General features: G+C 37.4%; 1 protein-coding gene across 2 annotated transcripts; it reads left to right on the top strand.

The window, feature by feature from the left end:
• The first annotated feature begins 155 nt into the window (after window positions 1-155).
• Best1 (bestrophin 1) lies at window positions 156-27,870 on the top strand. 2 transcript variants are annotated; one of them, XM_074109004.1, is made up of 13 exons: window positions 156-777; window positions 10,857-10,967; window positions 11,759-11,930; window positions 17,016-17,218; window positions 17,305-17,473; window positions 17,750-17,998; window positions 18,090-18,323; window positions 19,373-19,616; window positions 19,950-20,097; window positions 23,222-23,307; window positions 25,175-25,360; window positions 27,036-27,184; window positions 27,581-27,870. In XM_074109004.1, the coding sequence occupies exons 1-13, from the start codon at window positions 707-709 to the stop codon at window positions 27,698-27,700; spliced, it is 2,142 nt and encodes a 713-aa protein (XP_073965105.1). In that variant the 5' UTR covers window positions 156-706; the 3' UTR covers window positions 27,701-27,870. The 2 variants fall into 2 exon arrangements, with proteins under 2 accessions (XP_073965105.1, XP_073965096.1); XM_074108995.1 differs by having other exon boundaries at window positions 18,090-18,350.

Below are 27,870 nucleotides of genomic sequence, written 5' to 3'. Positions count from 1 at the left end.
TACCGTAATTATATCATTCATTCATTCACTCACTCACACTGTGTGCACGCCATACGCACACGTGCGCGTTGTGCGTGCTTTGTATTTTATTTTCGTCTGCTAATCCATTCGTTGTATTCGTTCAATGACTCGTTTCGTTCGATCACAGACAGAACAACTTAAAATGTTCTGTGGTTGATTTCGTTGTTCTTGTCTGTTCGTGTATGCTATATATATAGTGCTAATAGTGGTAGTTAGTGAAGTGAGTGGAGTGCTAGTGCTAGTAAGCCTATGCCGCACACCGGCGCATCGCACATGTCGGATTATTATTGTGTCGGCTTGGTCGTGAAGTGGAGTGGAAGTGTTGATTTTTTATGTACCTACAAACTAATGCTGTCCGAATAACAAAGCAGTGCTGCAGCATTTGTTTCGCTGCAGTTAATTTTAGTTATTCGGTTATTCCCTAAACATGCATTGGATCAACGTGAATGTGATCAGTGTGATAATGTTAAAAAATCGTTTGCATTTATCGAACTTTTATTAAAATAATTAAATGTACACCTTTTTACTTGTTAGTGTAAAAAAAATTAAGGGCCAGCCTAATCTTAAAATAATTTATCACTTTATACAGATAGTTAAGAACTTTGGGATGCGCTGCATCGGTTAATAAGTAATAAAAAAAAACAATGTTTGTGTTGTATGCTGTTACAAATTAAATAAGAGCAAGATGACAATAACTTACACCGGTGAGGTTGCAACTTGCCGTGGATTTGGAACATTTTTGAAACTTTTGTACAGGTAAGACAAACTTTGGATTTGGAAAAAGTTAGATGGTCGGTCGGTAGTTAGTTACTTTACGCTTCATTAGCTTTTTCGGATTTTACACTTCAAGACACTTCAAGAGAAAAACATGTCATCTAAATTCTCCCTTATCCGTATGTGGTCTGTTTATCACCATTATCGTGTTCAAAACAAATAAAAATATAATTTCGTCTCATAGGATAATATATTGAAGTTCTGACGGTTTGTTCTCATATACGAATTATAATTAAGTACCTACTAAAACAGTCTTGGAAGACCCCTATCGATGGCTAGTTTCTACCAGCAAGCCAAATGGTCGGAAGAATAAAATAATAACTTACAGCTTTACAAATTGCGAAGACTATAAATGCTATAATATAAAAGTTACTAGCCTGTTACCCGCGACTCCGTCCGCGTAGAATTTTTTTTCGCTATCCCGCGGGAACTATGCTATGCTTCGGGAACTATGTTTCCTCGGGACTCAAACTATCTGTATATCTAATTTCATCTAAATCGGTTCAGCGGTTTAGACGTGATGCAGTAACAAATAAACAAACCCACAAACTGTCGCATTTATAATATTAGTAAGTAGGAAGTTGGATATTAGTAGGATGAGACAAAATGATATTTTCTTATGAAATATTTTAAGTTGTTATAAATAAATTTCAGGACTCACCATTGAACTTGGCACCCATTTAGGTACGAAACCCCAAAAAGCTGTGCATGATTTCAATGCAGCATACACTTCGCACCAATTGAGGCACACCTGACAACTGTACTATTAATATCAATTTACCACCTGCAGGGCTACTACGAAACTCGAAACTCGAAGTTCGTGTCGTGCGGTCCCTCTGACACTTAAACTATTTAATACGAGAGCGAGAGGGACGGTATGATACGAACTTCGAGTTTCGAGTTTCGTAGTAGCCCTGCTGGCATTTAACTACCTGGTTACGAGTATGTTACGATCTTGACATTCTACTACCTGGTTATATTACGACCTTGACATTATACTACCTGGTTATTTTACGACCTTGATATTCTACTACCTGGTTATTTTACGACCTTGATATTCTACCACCTGGTTATTTTACGATCTTGACATTCTACTACCTGGTCATTCTACAACCTGGGCACCTGGACATTTTACGACTTTGACGTACGTAAGACGCCGGAGGGGTAGCGTGAGCGTGACCAAGGAAAAAAATACATTAATTTTATAAAAACATAGATTCGAAAATTAATTTGTCTGGATCATGTTACCCTATTTGTCTACAGTTCGCAAATTTTCCTTTTCAATGAAGCCCTACTCAGTGTGCTCCGCGAAGCCCAGGGTACGTCAATACTATTATATATTCTGTGCCCAGGGGCTCCGCGAAGCTTCTCCAGGCGCACCGCAAAACTACTGGCCATAATTAAAAAAAACCAGTAGGTGCATCTGGCTATTTTGAGGCTCCGTCACCAAAAAAGTTGAACCCCTTTGTGTTTGATTGTCTTTAATCCACTTTAATAATATATACTTTACGAGGGTCATGCCAAAAGATTTCATATTTCTAAGACTATAATTTGATTCGTTCTCTGTATTCTGTTTGAAAAGAGAAAAACGCTGATATTTTTAAAATTTCGCTACAACTATTAATTAATTTATTACATTTTTTTTAAGATGTGCTTATTCTAAAAGGGCATAACTCCAAAACTACGACACAATAGATCTATTACTTTTGTCTAGTCTCTTAAAAAAAAGATCACGTAAATCTGACGTAGACGTTGCATAGAGACAATATCAAAATTATGACCGCTCCTTTTTCTGGTGATAAAGGCAAAGGAAACATATCTATTCTGTGGTAGTGTTGGCAAATTCAGACATATTTTTTCAATTTTTTGTATTTTTTTTAATATGGAGAAATCAATTATAATATATATTTCCCCATGTTCAGGAGGCAAAACTCTTTCGATTCCTGTAGTAATTAACAGATGTTAAAAAAATTAAATCTTGTCAATTAGATACTCCATGCTCGTTTGATTGATTTGATACTGGCCAGTTATACACCACCGTGAAGGCTGATTAAATAGCTATAAATTTAAAAATGGAATACTCCGGAAATCTGCGTAATATTTTTTTAAATATTTTTTTTCTGATTGATTCTGGCGGGAATTTGCGGTTACAATGGAACTTAGTCGACGTGATTTTCGAGTTATGATTTATTATGACTTTAAAAAACGTTCAAAGCCCCAAGAATGTTTTGAACTTTAAGCCACGACTTTTGGTGAGTCTGTTTGTTCTCGTGCAACTGTCTTTAATTGGTTTGCTGAATTTAAAAGAGGGCGGGAGAGCTTTGAAGATGAGGCGAAGTCGGGGCGACCGCCAACCGCAGTTACTCAAGAAAATGTGCAAGCCGTGGAAAAAAATCGTGGAACCGACGAATTACATACGTAGAGCTTGAGCGTGATCTAGGCATTTGGATCAGCAGCACTGCAAACCATAATTCATGGACAACTGTCCCACCATAAGCGTTGTTCGAGATGAGTGCCGCATAAACTCAACGATTTGCAGAAAGACCGCCGCGTGGATTGGTGTAAATTTATGATAAATAAATTCGATGCTGGCGAGAAGAAAACTGTGTATGATAAACTGACAAGTGATGAAACATGGTTGTATAACTACGATCCTGAAACAAAGCGGCAGTCAACGGTATGGTGCTTTGAAGATGAACCGACTCCAACAAAATGTCGCCGAGCACGAAGCACACAGAAACTAATAGTTGCCTCATTTTTCTGCAAGACAGGCCATATTGCGACTGTGGTGCTAGAGGATCAAAGAACTGTCAACTCAGAATGGTATGTGACAGTTTGTGCTCCACAGGTGCTGTCAGCTTGGTGTGACAAGCGGCCAAAGTCCGGAACCCCGCACCTGCTCTGGCACCACGACAACGCCGCCCCGCACACTTCTGCCAGAACACTCGACTATTTTAGTTCGAAAAATGTCACTATACTCCCTCACCCGCCATATTCTCCCGATCTGGCACCCTGTGATTTTACCTGTTTCCAAAAGATAAAAGGAAGGCGATTTGAAACCAAAGAAGATGCCCTGGCTGCCTATAATTATGAAATTTCTGAGGCACCCAAAGAAGAATGGTCACTGACATTTTCCATGTGGTTTAGCCGGATGAAAAAGTGTATACGTGCTCACGCTGAATACTTCGAAAAAATAGATAGCAATAATCGTATCGTACTAATATTATAAATGTGAAAGTTTGTGAGTGAGTGAGTATGTTTGTTACTTCTTCACGCTGAAACGGCTGGACGGATTTGGATGAAATTTGGCGAAAAGTTAGTTTTTAACCTGGATTAAAACATAGAATACTTTTTATCCCGATATTCCCACGGGATAGGGATAAAATCTCGAAATAACAACCGCTGGGCTTAGAGTCATGAAATTTGGTATGTAGGTAGTTGGACGTCTGGAATAACACATAGGAGACTTTTTGACCCGATATTCCCACGGGATACGTAGGTAAAAAATCTTGAAATAACCACCGCTGGGCTTAGAGCCATGAAATTTAGTATGTAGGTAGCTGGACCTCTGGAATAACACATAGGCTACTTTTATCCCGATATTCTCACGGTATAGGGATATAATCTTGAAATAATAACCGCTGGGCTTAGAGTCATGAAATTTGGTATGTAGGTAGCTGGACGTCTGGAATAACACATAGGCGACTTTTTGACCCAATATTCCCATGGGATACCTAGGGATAAAATCTTGAAATAACAACCGCTGGGCTTAGAGGCATGAAATTTGGTATGTAGGTAGCCGGACGTCTGGAATAACACATACGCTACTTTTTATCCCGATATTCCCACGGGATAGTTTTGTAACTAAGGGACCCCATACATCCCTGTATTATTATTATTATTTTGTATTTTAGTAGTTTTTAAGTATTTTATTTGTAAGTAATTATTTTATTTTAAAAAAAATGACTTTCTGCCAAGTTTTTTGCGGCGCATTCTTCTTGGCAATGATGGTCTTTCCGAAAACGCTGGTAGTTTAATAAATTATTTGAATTTGAAATTGGATAGGGAAAAAAATTGAAATTTCAGCACTGGGTTTAGTCTTGAATTTTGTACAGTTATTCACAACACAACCTAAATAGGTATGTTGAACCTAAAGCTAATAATTATTACGGTAAGAGAACGAGAATATACATCACTCCACGATTATTTAATAATATTCCTCTGGAAAATGATTGTAATAGTCTTAAAGTTTTTAAGAATAAACTAAATAAGTTTTTGCTAGAAAAATTTGATTCGCAAAACATTAAGTAGATAAGTTTTAATTAAGTAGGGTACAATTGTTCTAAGTGAGCGCAATATTCGCCAATAAACGTCATAGTTTGGCGAAATTAGTTATGTAAATAAAATTATGTACCTTTCTTTGAGAATAAATAAAAAAAAAAAAAAAAAAAATGAAGACTACGATATAAATTTTGGAATTTTCCAGGGGAATTTTGTAAAATCCCGAAAATTTCAATTGCAACTACCAGACCGAATAGTTAACGCGTGCGAAGCCGCGGGTAAAAGCTAGTAAATAATAAACCTTGTAGTTTTTGAATATCTAATTTCTTTTGGCATGACCCACGTAATAACCGCTAAACTTGAAAAATTTCTTCTGCTTTATCTGAAAAAGGCGAATTAGTTACTGTATGTATGCTTTGCAACATTTTTTTGTGTGGCGCCTTTGTGGCGCTTTAGGCTGTGGTCATGGTCCATTACAGTGAATCGCTGTTCGATAAATAATTTTCTACTCACTTCTCACAAAAACACTCCTACTGACGTCCTACTAAAGGTTTCAAAGGGGTTCTAAAGTATGAAAAATCGAAGTTGTCCTCTGAGTCATAAGTTAACGACGTTAGTTAACTAAATTCATGTCTCTAAATGGGCTAAAAATTAGTGAGGTTTGTCTTGTGCACAGAAAACTCGCGAATATAAGACCTACCTATTTGTTACGTTTCCAAAAATGTGATCATACTTAGAATCTGTAAATAAAAAACTTTAAGTATCTTAGTATTGAACATCCACTATCGTTATAATGCTTCCTGTTGGAAGAAGTCTGCAATATAGGTACGCTAAAAGCTCTCAAAACGGTCGTTGCTCCAACAAATCGATATGGCTGGGCTACTACTACCTACTGCAGTCATTTCTCCAGCCGAGGTGAGTCAACAAAACGACTTATGGATCTCTAGGAAAAGCCCTGAATTAAATTAAAATCTCTTGCATTCAAATAAAATACCGCCACGTTTTACACACATATCACTTGAAATACATACAATACAATACATAAATTATTTTCCTTTCAAAAGTGTTCTTTCGCATTGAGATGCGCAACATTAAACAATTATGACATGAACCACACTTGAAATACGCACTTCGTTATCATTATCATGAATCCTCTAGTGACAGTTTTATGGATTCTGTTCATGGTCACTAGAGCTGCAGTGGCCATGTAGTTTCAGTAATGGTTTGGTTTCGTTTTGTAAAAGATGTTTTACAGAAGTTACTACAACTAAGCAGTCTTCCATTCAGTCAGTCCATATTGTATAACCGGTAGGTACCTACGAAAATCAAAACTGAAGCAGATTCATGTTATCTAAAGAAGAGAGACTGTTATTTCAAGCGTAACTAAGGCATTGCGATTGTCTAAGGCCTGTGTTGAACGAAAATATGCACTTACTTAAGGAAAAGTAATACTTTTCTGTTATTTAATGATTATTCTATTTTTAGTAACGAAGTATTCAAAACACCCTCTGCTACCACGCCTCAGTTTCTTCCCTTAGTCTTCAGTTCTATCCAACTGTGACACACTTCTGACGTGCCTATAAAACGTGAATAGTTCTCATTCATGGTTTACTTGGTCGTTACCAGGTAAGGGATATCTATTATTCACCGTTAATAGTGCATTGTCCTTCCCCACTTTAAACGGGGTCGTTGCACCATTTCCAGGCTGAAAATTATAAAAATCATTTCAATATTGTATCGATTCTATTCTCTTTCTACTTACTTTGTCCACTTAAATAAAGGGTTTTATGTTTATGTTGTTATGAAGATTAATTGTAATTGTGTTGCGAGAATACTATACTAACACATTTAAAATATATGAAATAAAATCATACTACTTTCGTCAACATAGGTAACCTACTATTTTGCTGGCCGAGGCTCTACTAAAATTTGTTGTAAACGTAAACAATGAAAAAGTCATTATTGTAGTTGTACATAAGTACAATCATGTTTTTATTTATTAACACCTCATCAGCCTCAATGAATGAAACCAGGGTTTTTTTTCCCGATTTTCGTATTGATCCCATGGGAAAAGTTATTCAGTATGACCGCCTTTATCGCTTTTTGTTATTCCTGATCACCGGTTAAAAATCACCGTGTAGTTTATTATACGAGTAAGTATCTACATACAATACACGTTCGGGTGTATTGGGATTTAAAACCCGATATGGTGATAACGATAGTAGATTTTTTTCATATACATTTACATATTTATTTCGAGTCAATAAAGGATTCACTATTAAAATATGTTAATCTAACATTTGCCCGTCATTTCGATCGCGTAGGTAGTAAAATTAACGATTATATCTATCTATTACATTGAAATAATTGTTTAAGTTGATTATATTTAATTGAATTACTTAACTATAATCCCAAGCAAGACACAGCTGATATTGAAAAAAAATCGGCAATGTGTTGGGCTAGAAACAAAAATATAAATCCCTAGTAGTAACCCTCAAGAAATGTTATCTGCCTCATTTCAAGTCTCTAGCTCTAATGGTTTGAGATGTGCGTTGTATGTCAGTGATAATTCAGTGATAGTGATAGGTACATTTAGTAGCGTTACTCTTTAAAAGGTATAGGCATAGTATAGGTAAAGGTATATGCATAGTTAGTTATACTAGTAACTACTATACTATACTGTACATTGTGCATTAAGGGGTGTAAGAAGGGTATTACTAACGTGATTTGTAATCCTCTTCCGGTTCGTGATACACAATGATTTTCATCACATTGCGAGGAAAAAAATGCAAAAAATTAAATTAGTGTGTGCAAACACTTCACAGCTCAACAAAAGCAAGACGCTAAAAAAACAACTGAATAAAATATGGCTACCTGCCAATACAGGAGGCTACTACAAAATTTGAAAATCGAAGTTCGTAACGTACTGTCCCTCTCACTCGTATTAAATAATATTAGCGTCAGGAGCACGGCATGAACTTCGATTTTTGAATTTCGTGGTAGCCCCCCTGATTGTCACTTTTTTCGAGTCGTCTACCATTAATAATAATAAGAACCGTGTTTAGTTTAGAATTCGAATGGCATTTCAACAAGCTAAAAAAATATTTACTAAAATTATAGCAAAACACATTGATATAAATTTAAAATATAAAAATAGCGAAGTTTCATGAAGCGTGGCAAATTTTTATGGTGTATATTTAGGTTATAGCTGTTTTAAAGATGTAAATAAAACATTGGCTGACTTGAAACCTCTTTAGTCTGAAATGACGTACCTAATAACTTAAGTCATAACTCCCTTGGGGAGGAAAACTATACGTAAATCCATAATTCCCGCGGGAACAATTGAGGCCATTGTCCTTTATTATACAGGTATGGAATAATGTCATTGACGAGCAAGTGTGATGAAAAAATAGAACAAGTAGGTTCGCTACGAACAAAAGTACATCGCGCATCGCGCGGCTTAAATGTGTGCTTTTATATTAATGCTCTAAATTATTGTACCCAAACAGAGAAGCAGACTATTAGTTAAGCTAGCTTTTTCATTTTTCTCCAATAATAAATATTAGATTTCTAAATATTATACGTCGTGCTAGCTAACTTACTTCCGCCATTCATGTCCAAGTCCATCAGTTAGCTGATATCTTTGGCTAAATATTATCAAGTGCGTATCGCAAACAGCAGATAACTTATTTTCTTGTCAGGTTAACGTGAGTATGTAGTTGTAGAATACATTGCAAAATGACGTACTTAATGAATGATACGGGACTTCCTGATGCGATATTAAATAACCAATATATACCGCATTCTTAAAATATTAATTGTTTTTGCTTTATGTTTAAAGTTCACTCCTAAAGTATATATGAAGATACTATTATTTCTATATGTTTTTCATATGACTCATTTTGTAACTGTGAAATCCGCCTGATCACGAATCTATGAACCTATGAAAGTCGTTAACCTAAGCTATTTGTTCATCAAAATGTACTTCAAATATTTTTTCTAAGTCCTAGTTCCATACTAATTTTGCTTGAAATTGTCATTCCAAAATCCGATAATTCCTAGGAATTTCATGATCTGCCTGAACTAGCCAAATCATGAAATGGCGGCGTTTCATGATATGCCTAGGAAATTCATGATCTGGCGGATTTTACGATCGGCCGTCGACATAATAACTAGGGCCGGCCAAGTACCAGGTTCTATCTATAACAATCGTGATAATTGAGGCTTGTACAGCGAGTTTTACTTGATTTGGGTTAACTCGACAGAGATGACGGTTCGTTGAACCTGGCTATATTTAACTTTTTGATTATTATTTTTTTACTAGCTGTTGCCCGCGACTCCGTCCGCGTAGTATTCGTTTATCGCTATCCCGCGGAAACTATGCAATTTTCCGGGATAAAAACTATCTGTATACCGAATTTCATCTAAATTAGTTAAGCGGCTTGGACGTGATTGAGTAACAAACATCCAAACCTACAAACATCTTCACAAACTTTCACATTTATAATATTAAGTAGGATGTTCACAAAAATATAAGTTCAGTCATTAAGGTTAAAATGTTACAAGATTTGACGCGGGTGTAATTAAATGAGAATAACAAAGCAAAAAAGCACTTTTTTTTTTTTTTTCTAAATTTGTATGAATTAAAAAAATAGTTACGGACTTTAAAAAAGACGTACCTGTATTCTGTTTTACTGCGAATAATTATTAATTTTAATTTTTGATTAGTTTTTTTAACAGTAAGAGCTACTGGAGCCAACTAGGGTCTTGGAGGAATTAACTTCATTTCATCTTTTAAATGTTCCCTTAAAGTTAACGGAAATCATAAATAACTCGTTGTGTATGGTTGGTACTTATACGTACCTTATAATTATGAATGCACGTTGCTTGTGCTAAACTACAAAGACGAGTAGGTCGTTCGGCTTGCGTGCGACATGGTATCAACTCTGCAGTATATCTTCCTCACGGTTACAAGGTCAATACATTAAACACGATCAGTGTGATAGAACAAAGCCCGCTCTTATATTTAATATTGCGCATTGATTCGTTTCGTAAAAGTCGTATTTATTAGAAGAAGATAGATGATTTAAATATAATACAGTATTATGTAACACTAGCTAACAAAACTTCTATGACATCTTAGTTTACAGGGTTATTATGATAAAATATTTATCTATTAGAACTTACTAAGTCGCTATCTTATCGAATTTGAAAACAATTAGTGAACATTTATGCACTTGAAACTTGTAATTCAAGCGTCAATTGGGGTTGTCTTTTTTTTTTACAATGTATAACGGTTTTTAATGAGGATTTTTCGTACTTTAATGTTATACTAAACTAATTCTTTTTTAATACAACATCCACTGTCCTCGGGTAAGAGAAATACTCGTAATGAATGTATTTGTAGTATTGTTAGAAGAACATGGATAAAATCGAAACTTAGATCTTCACTCAAACAAGTGGTGGTGGTACGGTCACACACCGTCCCATCTGATACTTACATAAGCCGATTAATCTCTGACGCTGTAGTAAAATTGCTGTTTAGCCTGATTTATCACCACCATATTATTATATCCCTTGGTGACGTCAGTCGGTTATACTGCCAATCATTATGTGTTTTATCTCGCTCAGCTCAGGCATTAGAAGACTTAATGAAAATTATTCCACAAACAAATCAGAAAATGTTGAAAATTAAACCAGCATACCCGTTGTATTTTTTTTTAAAGTTTAACAGATTTACCTTTATAGATTTTTTACAACAACTTTTTCTCTTCTTCCAGATGGCGGGGAAGCATTTACAAACTTGTGTGGCTGGATCTCCTGTGTTTCTTACTTTTTTACTACGTATTAAATTTGACCTATCGTTTGCTACTAGATGAGCACTCAAAGAGGTAATACAAATACAAGCAATGGCTTTTCACCGTGTGGCTGTGCAGGTGCTTATTGTTAATACGCTTAAGATAAAATCTAATTTAAATCAGCTTTATTTTTTAACTTTATTAACTCTCGCTTATGCACATAGTAATCTGAACTGGCATTTTAGACTTCATCAAATAAAGGGGTGCGGTGTGTCGGTCGACTGAACAATTACAGACTATGTCACCGCCCCGCCGTGCCCAAAAAGAGCATGTGTTTGCACAAATATTACCTAATGCTAAAGACTTTCTGTTGGTTTGCGATGATTACTAACACTTATGCTTGTAATTTAACACTAATAAGAAAACCAAACCAAACTTGCTATTGGCGAAATTTTTATCGTTTATAAAAACCTAACACCTTACTTAGTATCTCTCCCACGCGCCTTTAAATTAATGCTTGAGTTTGACGAGCAGTAATTAAAACTAGACTGCGTATACCAAGTTTATTGGTGTGTGGACTGCTCAGTGCTATAGATATAATAAATTTTAATAGCTATAATACTAAGTTCAGAGTTATGTTCCAATCCTTACTTACATTTGTATATCACGACCATCGTTACCGATAACGGCATACAATAGCTAAAATACATGCCGATTGCCGACACTTAGTCGACTGTTAATTAAGCATGCTCGTTACTTCTCTATGAATATTTCATATTTGTATGCATTGTTTGGCATTAAGGCCGCTATTATGAATAGAAGTACTTTTGATATTTCTCAGTACCGATATAAAATAGTAGATACTCAGTAGATACAACTTACAGGGTATTCGAAGGCGTGGTAAACTATTGCAGTTTTCATGGCAACGTCATTCCGCTATCCTTCGTACTGGGTTTCTACGTGACAGTGGTTATGAACCGATGGTGGAATCAATACACATCTATACCCTGGCCCGACTCCATCGCCGTTTTTGTGTCGGCCACGGTCCACGGTCAGGTGAGCCACATGTTGGAACTGCTTTTTGTTAAAATATAATAAGCCAATCATCAAGGCTAACTTCATTTTTACGTTGTTTTTGGCGTTGTATTGTATAGGTAGTGCCACCAAGGTAGAGGTCACGCACACAAGAACATGTCATGTAATGACAGCAGGATTTTGACATGCAATCATTCATTTCATTCATTCTCCTTTTATGTAATCAGGTGTAGCTGTATGTGTAATCATTCACTTCAACTCTCGTGGCACTACCTAAATCTAATTGGCCGTTTCATAGCTATTTTTAAATAACTAGTGACAGTAGTTATGTGCCAAACGCGTAATATTGGCACAATATTACGAAATATGAATGTAATGCTATTGGCTATACGAGAAAATAGATTATTTCGTTTATGAACTAAAAGAATTTCCTTGCTCACCCGCGACCTTACGATAGCTAAGCTTATGCAAAATATGCGTGTTCATGCAGTTCCTCCACCTCCACACTGTAAGAACACACACAAATCCATCTATCACCACCACCACACTACACTGACGCGTTTCGAACTTAACCAGAGCTCATATTCAGAGTGACACAACCACCATGCTACCAGTTGTTATACTAACGAACCACAACCACCGTTTTAACTTGTCACTGTAACTCCCCAAGTACCCACATACGTTTTATGAAACAAAACAAAACTACCCACAAATTATTAATATTTTTTTTAAACCGTCCTTCAAAACTACCTTGATTTTTATTTATTTACTGTCAAGGCATGTTTTATTAACTACCATTGCTGAAATTAGATCCAAGCCGTAGCAAGGGAGATCAAACTAAATTTACTTGCTCATTAATAATAGACCCCATACTGTTGTATCTAATTATCTCCATGCATTCTAAAACATCGAGACGAAACCCCTTGCCACAATAATGTAACACTTCATACGAATCTGAGTCCGATAAAGAATGATTTAGTTCCAACAAATGTTTGGCAAAATTCGACTTATCAGTGTGTTATTGTTACTGCTTCCTCGGTGTTCATAAAAAGTTTTCCTCGAAGTTTTTATTTTATTTTCGGGAATAAATAAAAATCGCAAGGTGTGAGGTCGGGGCTATACGGCTAGTCGATCGTTCGCCTGGCGGTGTGCGACGAAGCGTTGTCGTGGTGAAGAAGGATCCTACTTCGAGGTCGTTTCTCCCGAACTTTTTCCAATACAAGTGGCAAACAATTGTTAGTGTACCACTCTGCAGTAACTGTTTTTTGATCCTCTAAAACAATTGTCGCATAGTGACCTGGTTAAGATAGCGGGATCGCGGTGGATGCGAAAAGCACAAGACCGGTCTGAGTGGAGAGCCTTGGGGGAGGCCTTTGTCCAGCAGTGGACGTCTTTCGGCTGACATGATGATGATGATGACCTGTCCTTCCGAGAACGAGGCCACCATCTTTTTTCCCACGCTTCGACCTCTCTTCACTTTAGTTGGCAACTCCTCGAAAGGAAACACTCATCGAACAGACTGTCTCTTGGTTTCTGGATTATAACAGTAAACCCAGCTTTCGTCACTCGTAAGTATGTCGAAAACAGAATTTGAGTCACCTCCGTTAAATCTTTGAATCATTTGACGGCACCAATCAACCCGACGGAGTTTTTGGGCTTCGGTCAAATTATGAGGTATCCACCTAGCACAAAGCTTCCTGACCAACAAATGTTCATGAAGGATTTGTTCATACCTATGCCTAAGCTTGTCCGAATCTGCTGATACGTCACTCTTTTGTCAGTCTCTATCATACGCCGCACAACACTGATGTTATTTTCAGTCGTCGCCGTAGAAGGCCGTCCCTCACGCAGATCATCGGTGAGATTAGTGCAACCACGTTTAAACTCATTAAACCAGTTATAAATGGTCGCACGAGATGGAGCTTCATCATGAAAGGCCAATTGAAGTCTATCATAGCTTTCTTGTTGACTTAAATGACATCGAAAGTCATAAAAAATCATTGCACGAAAATTTTCTCGCGTTAAATTCATGTTGACGTGACACAGACAATTTTCAATTAGCCGCCAAATTGTAAAACAAATAACAAATAATATCGGCAGAGTTCCATTTTCAAAATTTAAATTTACTTTTTTATTATATTGTTTACAAGTGGCCAGTTCTACAAACTTTCAGTGTCGCTCTCGTACATATTTGCTTATCTTGGCGGTTTCGGCTGCCTCTGCTGCGGCTGCTGCCCTTGTGGAGGTCCGGTGGAGATGCGAAGGGGCTAGTGTGTCTGAGTAATTTTAATTTACTTTAATCAAGAGATTCAGCTGAAGGTTAACTACGTAGAATTATGTAATTAAATAAAACTTTTGAGAAATCGCAATCTTATCTTGACACATGAGGCGTTAAGTTGGTACTTTAGTCTTTTCTAAATAACATTATATTTATATTAATAATAGACGTGATAACGTTAGATAAAAAAATTCGACGGATCTATGCATATCTACGTAATAAATGAATGGCCCCTAACGATTAAATTCAATGAAACAGACCAAGTTAAAAGATCTTTGTCACTTTAGTCAGTAATTGTTTGATAAGGCAATGAATAAGTGAATGTGTCATTAATGGCAATGTTCACAGTCAATTCAACGAATTATCTCTCTTCCGCTTTGAACTTTTTGAATGAGATAAGTTGTCAGATCAAGGCCAGTACTGCGAGTACCTCTAAGTAGAGTAGGTACCTTTCTCAAAAGGGTACATGGGGCATGAGCCCAGGGCCGTCGACCTGACAGTGATCCCAATAGTAGGTACATTACTGCAAGGCCCGGGAAAGAAAGGTTTGCGCAGGGTGAGTATGTATAAACAATAGCTACACATATTTCCGATTAATATACTTATATTTAGTAATTTGTTTGGAATTCCTTAAGAACTTTCATCCCCATATTTTCAAGTAAATAGGTCGAAATTTGAAAAGCGCCGGAGCAAATGTTTTCTAGGGTTCCGTACCTAAAAAGGAAAAAATGGAACCGTTATAGGATTACTTTGCTGTCCGTCCGTTCGTCTATCTGTCAAGACCCTTTATCTTGGTAGGTATCGAGTTGAAATTAAAACCCTAAACTCAGGTCATTAGTCCCGAAAGCTGTGAAAAAATCAAACCTCTACTAAGTCAAGGCAATCAAAAGCAACAGTCATTAAAAAGGTGTTTCCATACAAATTGCCTTAACAGAAAAAGTTATAGGGTATTTCCGGCTGTCCTAGAAACTTGGAATTTTGCATAAAGGTAGCTCTTATAGCACAATAAATAAGAAAAATCTGAAAATCATAATTTTTCATGTGAATAAGCCGTCTAAAATTACCCCTCATTGCGTACATTTTGCTCATGAGCTTAGAAGGCTCTGCTAACACTGCATCATCCCCTCTGCTAACATCCCCTCGCAGGTAAAATTTTCAAAAACGCTTGAACAAATATCTATTTATTTCTTTTAATGCCAAGTTTCATAAAGAACCATAGATTTATCTTCGACAATGACGATCTTCCATATGAAGTTTCATCCCCTATTTCACCTCCCACAGGAAGAATTTTTAAAAACGCGCGAACAAATATGTATTTATCTTTTAGCACGTGCCCAAATGCCAAGTTCATAAAGAACCGTCGACTTATCTTCGACAATGTCGATCTTCCATATAAAGTTTCATCCCCTATTTCACCCGCTCACAGGAAGAATTTTAAAAAACGCGCGAAAAATATCTATTTATCTCTTATCACGTACCCAAATGCCAAGTTTCATAAGGAACCATCCATTTATCTTCGACAATGACGATCTTCCATATAAACTTTCATCCCCTATTTCACCCCCTCACAGGAAGAATTTTTAAAAACGTGCGAACAAATATCTATTTATCTCTTTTCACGTGCCAAAATGGCAAGCGATGTTTTCATGCGTGACCGCTGTTCTTGGTCGACCTGCAGAAGGAACAGTGCTGCTGAGCGACACATGAACGCGTCGGAACTCGGCATACCAGCGGTATATTGTCGTTTGACTCGGTGCTTCAACATCATAAATCGAAACAAGTTCGCTGAGACATTTATCTTGAGATAAGCCGCGACGAAAATTGTGATAAATTATGGCACGGAAATGTTCACGCGTGAGCTCCATTTCTGTTAACGACCACAGACTACTAAGTTTCTATTCTACATAGGTACTTAACCTCTTTGCTACTAAGAGATACTGTTAACGACGTGTCAACTTTAAACCAACATAGTTTTAGTTTTTAAACATTTTTTTTAATTATTCGAATGTCATTAAAATTCTAAGAGGCCAGTATTCAAATTCTAAAAAAGGTTTTATTGTAACTCAATCCGAAATATTCTATTTCCGATCATTTCAGTGTGCCCCTCGTAAAGGAGGGTCTACGGTCCTCTAACTTTAGCAGAGCCTTGATCGACTGATAAGCGCTAACAGACGTTTATGAATCATGTTTTTTAGCATCGGGCCTTCAAGGAGGCTTTAACTTTTTATGAATAAGGCTGTTAGTTTATTTGTATTGAAATAATTTAATTGATGTAAAAAGGTATAAAAATTATGAGAATAAATTGATAGGCAATTATTTATTTGATGTGCAATTAATAATATTCCGTTTAAATGTGAAAGAAGCCTATTCAGATATGTTTGATAAAAATTTTGCTCACAAGTTTATGAACTCGACTGTACCTAAATATGTAAACTCCCCATGTACCCCCAGCTAACATTTTTTCGGATATCTGCCATGTACATGTGTGTAGCTTTATTATACGGGTATGTATAGATGTACAGACTTTCGTTCGACCCTCTTCAGCTTTATTATATGTATAGGATAGATAGATGATTTAGCATCTCGGTAAGCATTTTCTAATTAGTAGAGAAATGTCCAAATACAATTTAAACCGTTAAGCTAGGCGATGCTATAATAGACTTAAGTAGAGAAAGTTTAAAATATTACGATGATAATAGGTATGTGATGATGATGAAAGATCTCTCTTAAAAATGTCACTATTCAGCAAATGCTTCTCACCTAAAAATACGAGTATAAATAAGACAGGACTTCATCATACAGTGCTAAATTAACTAGTTTGTCCGCAGGATGAGCGCGGGCGTCTAATGCGGCGAACGATTGTGCGCTACGTGTGTCTCTGTCTTACCATGGTGCTAAGTATGATCTCACCCCGCGTCAAAAAGCGGTTTCCCACTCTGGACAATTTCGTGGAAGCAGGCCTTCTTCTCGAAAATGAGAAAGTTATTATGGAAAACCTGAACGACAAATTTCCTAAACCATCTAAACACTGGTACCGTCACTTGTTATTAGGATCGCTGCCTCTAAGTTACGAGTAAGAATTACATCATTTTTAACCTCCTATATGGTATTTTTTAGGATGCCAATTGTTTGGGCAGCGAGTATTGTGACAAGAGCACGAAAAGAGGGCAGAGTAAGAGATGACTTCGCTGTCAAAACAATTGTAGATGAACTTAATAAGTTCAGAGGACAAGCTGGATTATTGCTCAGTTACGACACAATCAGTGTACCTCTTGTTTATACTCAGGTATGTACTTGTATACTGGGCAGTATCCTGCCAAAAGGTGCTATTTAAAAAAAACCACTAGTAAGTAATAAGTTATTTTTTACCATGTGATGTGATGCAGAATGCTGCACAATAGTATTAATAACTCGCTTTTTTGAAACGGCGGCTTTTGGCTTAAAAGGGCAGTATATTGTACTTAATATATTGCCTTAATACATAAAAACAAATTTAATGTACTTAGGTATTAAACAAGGTTGAATTTGTTAAACTTATTAACGAAAATTCATTTTATTTCAGGTAGTTACAATAGCCGTATACTCATATTTTATTACATCCGCTTTAGGCAGTCAGTGGGTCGATAACAAACTGCACACTACGAGTGACTCTGTCTATATAGTTAACATAGACTTATATTTTCCAATATTTAGTACATTAGAATTTTTCTTTTATATGGGCTGGTTAAAAGTAGCAGAGTCTTTAATAAACCCTTTCGGTGAAGACGACGATGATTTTGAAGTCAACTGGTTGATTGACAGAGATTTACAGGTAAACATACTAATTTGAATGCATTTGGATTGGTAAACGATTAAAGAAAATGTGGATGTGAGTAGCAATGAATTTTGCGATTTAATTCCAGGTATCATACATGATTGTGGATGAAATGCACCACGAGCATCCGGAGCTGATCAAAGATCAGTACTGGGACGAGGTGTTCCCTTCGGAGCTACCATATACGATAGCGACGGAGAACAACCGGGAAGAGCATCCCGAGCCGTCGACGGCGCGCGTGGCCGTGCCGCCGCGCCAGCGCAGCATGGTCACCATCGCTCCCTCCGCCGTCAAAATGGACGAGATGGCCCCCTCTCACACCGTGAGTTACAAGTTCGCCCCGCCCGAGGTTAGACGCGTTAATTATATAGCATGCTGCACGTTCGGACTATACGTGGAGCTTGGCAGTGTGTCGGTGTTACGGGTCGCCAAACAATATTTGTTTAGTTTATTTTCCCTATTTGTCACTAACAGATTCGCAAGAAACTATGCCGTCTATCTATTTTTAATGTGCAGTACTTACTTTATGGACTTATGGTTATTATTTGCCATTGGGAAGGCAACCGTTATATTGGTACTGTTGCATTGTTTTCGAGATACGGTTATGGATCTCCTCGGTGTGGTAAAGGATATTCCCTTTTGATCAATGAAATAAAATAAAGTAGGTACCTAACCTAAAACAGAAAATATGATTTAATTAAATCTAAAACACGTCAACGAATCATATTTATAAATGCCTACGAAACTGATTTTATGCTTATTTATTACTCTGACTACTATGTATTTACACAATGGGTACTTGTGTAAACTAATTTACACTAACATCATAACATAACACCTAACTACGTTAACGTAACAGAATCAATAAACGTGTGTACCTAATTTTTCCATTCTTATAAGTCCATAATAATATCTAACCACGGTTACCGGGTTTTTTATTGTCATATTAATACTATTTCTGTTAACATTTGTCTGATTGAAAAACATAGCATTTTCATATTAACTTGACTAAAGCATGCGCCACCCAAAGCGTGTTAGTAAATGTTGCATCGCAAATAAAAATGTGTTAATATTGCTCTCTTTTAACAATTTCTTATAAAATAGTGAGGTAAATGTGATTTTAATTACTGTTGTTATTCTATCCCTTTCTTGATGTATCTTGAACTGAAAATGTGCGATGTAAATAAAGCTCAATGTTTCTTTTGTTTTGTCATGCACTGATGTCGTTTCATCCCTGCAAAATACTTTTTTAAGTACTTATCTGTGCTCCATGAAATCTTTTTTTGTGTCTTTCCAAATTAATAATTTGTCTTTCTTGTATTTGTCTTATCTTAATTTTAATTTAACATTTATTTGTGTTGGTCCGTACAGCAACTTCAAATGAACGACGATGCACAGTCGGGCATTCATTTCATCGTTTCGAGGGGCAGTAAACGCGGGCGGAAGGAAGATAGGAATTCCATGGGTTTGGGCTCTACGAATTCCATGATATCGCTCCAGCAGACTCCCATCACGCGGACGAACTCCGTGACATCCATGTTAAAGAGACTATTCTCGAAGGAAGATCAGCGACAACCACCCACGCCTAACCAGAGCCAGGTGCAAACTGACGGAGGTGAGACACCAATAAAAACCGATGAGTATGAATTTTACTGAGAAAAAAATGACGTTATTTTAAATCGTACCAAACTTTTTCGTACCAATCGGCAAAACCCAAAGAACACCTTGAACTGTGCATTAATCGAGAACTTTTGATGTGTCTCGATCACGCATTACGTAAGTGAGTTAGATCATTGACACCGTTGCGGTGTGGGACTGTGGGAGGATGTTTGCCAATAACATATTAAGTGCGCCGACGACGTTAAGTACGCCTTGTGAATAAGCGACTTAACTATTCGTTAGGTATTCGTCTCGGTTTATTAATGACATGTACCTATTTTTATTGCAGTGGGCCGTTTCACAATATCAGCCAGTAATCCAACTCTGAACAAACCCGCTACCGCGGGAGGCGGTAGCATGAAGATTGCCAATGACGTCATCGAGGAAGTCGATGAGCAAGCTACAATCACCAGTATGGGAAAGCGACCGGATAACAGGTAATCATAGATGTAAAATAATAAAAAAAAAATTATATAGGTACCTACTTCATTTGTTAGGTAGGTACGTAATTATAATTAGTGTTGTGGAGCAAACAATGGATTTAATCCTTGGTTTTCCTGCGCGACTACCATGCTACCAATTCGAATAACCATTAATACCATTTTTAACTGACATGGGGACCATTTTTTTTTAAATCACAGCCAATCACAATTGTTCAAGTGCCAACAATTGTGCCGTATTTGTAATACAAGTAGAGTATCTAGTGGAAAATAAGAGCTCTAATTATTCTTGTCAACTTGGACCACTAGATGAAAATTTAATTGAGTTTAAGTTGTGTAGGTATGCAAATTTTTATTACTTTCCAATAGTTTTTTCAAATAATGTAATTTAAAAGAAATCGGGCACGATGTTGCTAAGTAATTTGATAAAACCAGACTGACAAATCTACATATACAAACAATTTTGAACGGTTTTAGATTGGCAAAATAGAATGCCACACGTTATTCCGACTATAGTGTGCATATTGTTCAAACACGTGCTTATCAACGATGCGAACCTTGCTATGTCCTAAGAGGAAAGACTGACTCATCTGTGCTTCACGAGTGTGTCAGCATGTTTGTACTGTGTTGTCTGTGTTGATTAGAACTTGACGTAAGTGTGTTTAACAGCCCCGGAATGATGCAAGATCGTCAAGATAAAGTCGTTATTTTAAGTACCTACTAACTATTAAACTAGTTTATGGAATCATTGTTGTCCTCACATAGATATGTGTACAGTCGGAGTAAAAAAAGGTTCGTCACCTTAAGATCTATTTTCCTTTGCTCAGTAGAGCGATAATCTGCTTTACCAATTGAGTATGACATACTGCGTCAAACTGTCAACCTGCTAAACATAATCTTGATTAAAGGTGACCACTACGAATAAATATTTATTCGTAGGGTGACCATAGCAACCGTACTACTACACCTTGGCACTGACAAACACTGACAATTAAAAAAAATATATATATTATCAGGCGTTTAATGTAATAAATGTTTCGGCTGATATTACGAAACGGCTAAGGCCGCTTGTAGACGTCCGTTGTTTTCACCGGACAACGGACCGTTTTTTTTGTCCGACTTGCGGTGTTGTATGGTTACAAAGAGGCCGCTTGTAGACGTCCGTGGTTTTCACCGGACAACGGCCCTTATTTTTTTTGGCGGACTTGCGGTGTATGTCTTACAATGAATGTGAACATGCACCGGGCAATTAAGTCGCCGGTCAAGTGTCCGGTGCATGTACACACATTCATGTAAGCCATACAATACAACACCGCAAGTCTGGCAAAAAAAAACGGTTCGTTGTTCGGTGAACGTCTACAAGCGGCCTGAATGTGTGTTCATGCACCGGACACTTGTCCGGCGACGAAACTATACAACACCGCAAAAAAGGTCCGTTGTACGGTGAAAACAACGGACGTCTACAAGCGGCCGAAGCAGGCCTATTCCTACTTGTGCCTTAGACATTTACCTCCCCGTACCCTGAAATTTTATGATAACCTCTATCTGTGGGATTTAGGTAATCCTGATTTCTATTTTTGAATATGAAATATTAAGACTCTTGGTCTGTGGGGCCCTGGCGCTCTGAGTCTCTTCAAAGATCTATCAAAGAGACTCAGAGATACCACAGGAGACCAAAGAGCTGGCAGTTTCCTCTTTCAACGCATCAGTCTGCGATCCAACGAGGAAATGCTGCCAGCATCTTTGGTACCATGCCGCAGGGTCCATTTTTAGATTTATTATAGTTTTAGCTTATTTAATTTTATTGTACCTAATATACCTTTTTTTAGTTGGACCTGTATTGTTCTGGAAATAAGTTCGTCTAACTAATAATTTATATAATATGAATAAGTAGGTAGGTACTTTGATAAGTTACTACTTTATGTTATACTAGGTAGTCGATAGTTGCGTTGGGATTTTTAAATGCAATTGCCCTTGGCTATAAACTAGAAGGTCATATCATAATGCATCTCACGCGACGCTTCTCATAGGTATTTATCCGCCACTAGTTTACTACTCTACTGACTGCTTGCCTGTTTAAAGAGGTGATATTTGTTAAGTCTCTGAAGGTGATGTGGTGATGACTGCATGTCATGATTACAACACAAATAGGTACTTAGATCTTATCTTTTAGAAAACTAACACTATACAATATAACCGGTGCGGTATCTCAAAGCGCTATCTTTACCAACAACTGCAAAATGTGATGTGATAATAAAATAGCTGTCGTTTCAAGTTCTTGTTAATCTAGTTATTCATCTAATGGTAATTTTTGCTTTCCTGCTGTTAGTTCTAGAAAACTGTCCAGTCGTTTTAAACAGAAGTAGCCATTCCGCGACTGTATAATGTAATCGAGGTAATGCTTGACATTTATTATTCTCACGCTTTGTGTTGTGCAACAATGGAAGCGACACCGGTGATTAGTATCCGCCAAATAAATTAGTTACACTTCCGATAACACCATATAATGTCTAGTTTGTTTGTAATAAATGTACAATAATTTTGGTTTGGCCTCTTATTCTGATAGGAGGCCTGTGCCCAGCAGTGGGACGTATATAGGCTGGGATGATGATGATGATGATGATGATGAATTTTGGTTTAACTTTCGTAACATTATAGTACCTACACTGATTAAAAGTGCGAAGGGATAGGTATTTTTTATCCCTAGACAGTTTTGAATATTTCAATATAGGCATATTAAGTACTACTGAGTCAAACAAAACATCAAATTTGTCTAGGGATAATGAGTAGATATCCTAAAACTTTTGTTGATGTGTGTAATTCGATATCAGAGCCACTTACTTGTATTTCGAGCGACTGAACTAAGCGTGTTCTGAACGCCAACTGTTAACCTTGAAAATCAGCAAATAAATAAACGTTCGCGTGTCTTCGACTCACGCTGGTTAACGTCTAATATTCCATTGAGAACGAATTTCTTCAGTTAGAAGACATTTACTTACGACCAATTAGTTGCGCGCAGTGCACAGCGGGAAGTAGGTACAGAATGCTATTTAATAACATAATAACCCACCAGATTCCTGGTATGGCTTGGAAACTTGAAAAAAAAAAATTTTTTTTTCAGACCTACGGCAATGAGTTTATTTGCAAATGGCCCCCCTACGCCCAGCCAACCAGTTAACGTCCCCACTCGGAACACGAATAAAAGCAGTAAGTTCGTTAATTTAATTATGCTTTGACATGAAAACATGAGCTGACACGATATACGAATAAACATTCCGTGGTTAGCATAACCTTTGATTCATTTTACCCCGAACTTGGATTTAAGGGTTGTTAACCTTCTGAGTAAATTTGAATTTGTCGTGTCATCAAACGCAGATTCATATTGCTTAGAGCTAACGAACCTTTGTTGGCTCGGAGATATGTGAAGTGACAGTCTTTATCGGCCCGGACAATACCGACATGGAAACACCGACCATGTTTTTCGTGTACACGTACATTGAAAGCCATGCCGTTAAATATCAGCCCGGTATGCATCGTACCGCGGTGATCAATCTTGACCTGATAAATACCGTCCAGCCACCGTCAATATCCGAAGCATGCTTCTAAAATCCGAAGGTTTTTAAGAGCTCACGGAGTGTAAGTGGTTTTATGATGTAAGCTTAGGATGTGAGTGATTTTATTAATGATAGTTTTCAATTATATTTAGTTGTAAGAAATATGTACCTATCTATCGTTCTACCAGTTTCTTAGTTGTTGTTTTTTGTTTGTTTATATATGTATATCTCATAGTTTTTAATATCCAACACAATGTCAATTGTTATCGGAATAAATTGAATTGAATATTTGCCGTTTATAAAGCGCGCGTTTTTAGTGGTGAAAAATATGATTGAACTAAAAGAATTCTTTTACTTCATTGATATGGACCTCCGCAAAGTTGCGCCTGATTCAATAAATTATTTAGTTGCGCCTGATTCAATAAATTATTTAAAAATTTGATGATAATACGGAACTTTCAGAATCGTTATTTTTAGCTATTCGATCGAGATACAGCGCGAACAAAAAAAATATTTTATATATATATACTGTGACTCCGATATCCGAGGAGTCACTAATTCCTAATTCCGACCAACCTACTGGATCGAGCGCCTCGCGATGGGCGAGGGGACTCAGCTATATTTAAACACCGACGCAATGTGTGTGTGTGTGTGTATGTGTGTCTCTGCGGCACCGTAGCTCTTAAACGGGTGCGCCGATTTTAATGTGTTTTTTTATTTGAAAGCAGATTTTCTAGCGATAGTTCTTAGACATGTTTTATCAAAATCGGTTCAGCCGTTTTTGAGATATGGAACTTTGTGAGAATATGTTCGGGCGCTGAGCGTTTTTTTAATTATTATTATGAGAGGGAGGAAAACGAGCAAGCGGGTCATCTGATGGGAAATGATCACCGCTGCCCATGAGTACCAACTACTCCGGCGTGCGCCGGTAGTAAATGCGAAGTGACTTTCAGATTCAAAAGAGTATTATGACGAATCGCTACTTCATTGCCTCGGTACCAACCAGACCACGAAAATATAATATCGGGTCCGAAACGTTGTCTTCGATCCAATTAATCATACAGTCATACACGTTCAAGATCAAAGAGATGCGTTGCCTTTGCGTCAATGCAAACGCTCGCTCCGTGGTGGTCGTCACGCTTATCACATGTGGACATTGCAATGTGTTTCTTATTTTCCCTGTAGGTATGTTTTCATTTGGAGGATTAAAAAACTTGTGGTGGGTCACGATAGAGAAATATTAAAATTTGACCGTTTCAACAGTAATTTTTCTGGACACTTCTGTAAAAATGGCCGAATATTCTGATAGTTTTTTTTAGTTATCCGGTAAAAATACAAGAACTCTAACAAATAATTGAAAAATCAAAATCTACAGCCAATTCGTAAATAATATGACCAGAAAAATGAGGCGGTGGAAACGCTCGAATATTTAATCGTCCGGACTAGGGTCAATAAAGTTTAGGAAACGCTGAGATGGTCAATCGCTGGTCAGTTTAAAAAAAAAAATGTTTAACTTCCAGGCACCCGACTGTCGTCATCAGCGCCGACTCACTGGGCGCGGCCAGTTGGCAACACGAGCCCGGCCGCGTTGTCGATGTCGACGCAGCCGTCGTTCGTGAGCGTGCCGGCCGACGCGGACGAGCCGCGCCCGCGCCTCGACAGCGACGTCGGGCCCTCGCTCAGCGCCGCCGGCAGCCAGACCTTGCGTATGCCCATTTACAAGTCCCTCTTATGCCCGCCTTCCAACAAAAAAAACGGCTAAGAGCGTGTCAGACATGTTCAGACCTTATACTTTTTTTGCTTTTTATTTGCACTTCGAAGTGCAAACTTCGAACTTCGTATCTTGCGGTCCCGCTTACGCTTATATTATTTAATACGAGAGTGAGAGAGACGGTACGATACAAAGTTCGATTTTCGAATTTCTTAGTGGGTAGCTCCACACTCTACAGAATAGGGTTCCGTAGCCATTACGAAAAAATCATACTAAGTATCTGTATTAAACAAGTACTTACCTCATATTTTTCTAAAGATTTTGTATTTTGTACGGAATTTTCCTAGTTTAAGTAGGTATATTTTTATATAACTTGCGCTTAGAGTAAATTATTAGTAGTCTACTAATAATTCTCAAGCAAACATAGCCGTTATAGTCTTCCTGGTAAGTTTGATTTACTTAACTTACTACCATCATGAATATTTTCTAAATTTTTAAATCAAAAGTTTAGCTTTTAAAAGGGGACGGGTTATAAGAGGGTGGATGAGAAAATATGCACTTTCAAGTTGAATATTTCGCAAACAGATCACTGAATCAAAAATCGTCTTCACAACCCCCAATTTTTTTTTCAATTTTTTGTCAGTATAGTTGCATGCTACATATAGCCGTGCAAAATTACAGCTTTCTAGCAGTGATAGTCTCTTAGCAAAGCCGCGGACGGACGGACAGAAAGACAGACAGACAAGCGAAACTATAAGGGTGCCGTTTTTGTTGCCACTTTGGCTACGGAACCCTAAAAAGGATAATGAGCGGTATGGACTGAGCGGACGGGTGTGCAAAAAGTCCGATTCGGCATTGGAAGAAAGAAGAATAAATGGTTTTCAAAATGTAGTCAGGCTTTTAACGCGGTACAGTTTGAACATCAATTAAAAAAAAAAACTGACAACCGTTTACAGTATTCAGTCGGTTTCGGATCATTATAGATACTATCCATTTCTCAACGCACAATTTTCCAAAAAAAACCGTTCCTGTCACTACCATTTCTTTAATAATCCATTTTATTATAGGTATACGTGGTTCCCAAAATTTATGTTTGGCTTGATATCCATTTTCCAAAAAGAGCTAATCCTGAACTGACCGTTTCCAAAATAAAAAGATTAAAAACGGAAGTTAAAAAAGGAATGGGTATTTTGGGAAACGGATAGAATGTTTGAAAACCGTTAGTCAGAGTAATTCAAGTTCATCCCAGCCTATATACGTCCCACTGCAGGGCACAGGCCTCCTCTCGGAATGATGGGCAGTAGTTCCCATGCGGGCCCAGTGCGGATTGGGAACTTCACACACACCGTTGAATTGCTTCGCTGGTTTGTTGTGCAGGTTTCCTCACAATGTTTTCCTTCACCGTAAAGCAAATTCAAGATAATTTAAACGAATTCATTTTAAGACACCTTGTATTGACCCCCTCCCCCCTCCCTAAATGTGCGATGTACTTTATGGATGACCTCTTCGAATAATATCATAACATTCATAACCATTCTGCAGGCCAGAGGCCGTATTGCCTAATGTTTCCGACGCTCGCGATCGCAATCAAATAACAGTCAATTGTTTGCGATCGCGAGCGTCAGTAAAGTTAGGCAATACGGCCGAAACTTACTTCGTTGTTTTTGCAGTGGATGAAATAGATGGAGACGGCGGTGACACGGGGGACGACCCCGACAATGATATGGACGAATTCGATCGCTTGCGCAGCATTCGCGAGCAACATCGGAGAGCAAAATATTTGCAAAAGCTAATGGCTCGCTCTGTCAGCGCTCAACAGGTTGGTATTATTGACATATAAGTAAATAGCGATTTAGCGGTGGCTTTGCTCGCGTGAAAAATATGCTACCTGCATACCAAATTTCATTAAATTAATTCCAGCGCACACAAAAATACAAGTGCGAAAAAACACAAATTATCGCATTTATAAATTATCAGATCCATTCAAATACAGCGCATCAAGGAAGTTTCTTCATTGGGGCATTTATTGTAAAAAGGTTGTATTGTGCGGTTCGAGCTTACGGCGGTCTACCTATATGAGGTTAGATTGACTACCTAACGTATTGTTTCGATAGATAGAAATTAACTTTATTCTTCGATTTTGTTATGCGGATGCGGCGTTGTGGTTCTTGTAGTTACTATTTGTATTTAGCTTAACCATTTTTTTTTATTCCAGCCAGCTGGTAGCTTTGAATTGCTAGACAACGAAATTTTACTAGATGAACTCCTAGTACAATCGGTTTTAAAGAAGGAACAAGAGAAGATGATGAATGGCTCCAAAGAAGACACCACCTGACACAGCAGAAGCTCTATATTCCAGTGGGATTGAATTCTTTCTTTGCACAATTTCAGTATTATTATTGTGATACTTATAAGAACAGATCATGTGAATCAGAATGATGTATGTATATGAGGGACTTATTTTATTTAATACCTACATTAAAATGTGCAAATTTGGTTCGTTCA

This window comes from Choristoneura fumiferana, chromosome 2 (assembly GCF_025370935.1).
Source record: "Choristoneura fumiferana chromosome 2, NRCan_CFum_1, whole genome shotgun sequence".
NCBI lineage: Eukaryota > Metazoa > Arthropoda > Insecta > Lepidoptera > Tortricidae > Choristoneura > Choristoneura fumiferana.
Note: the sequence above shows the minus strand (reverse complement) of the source record. Positions and strands in the feature narration are given on the sequence as shown.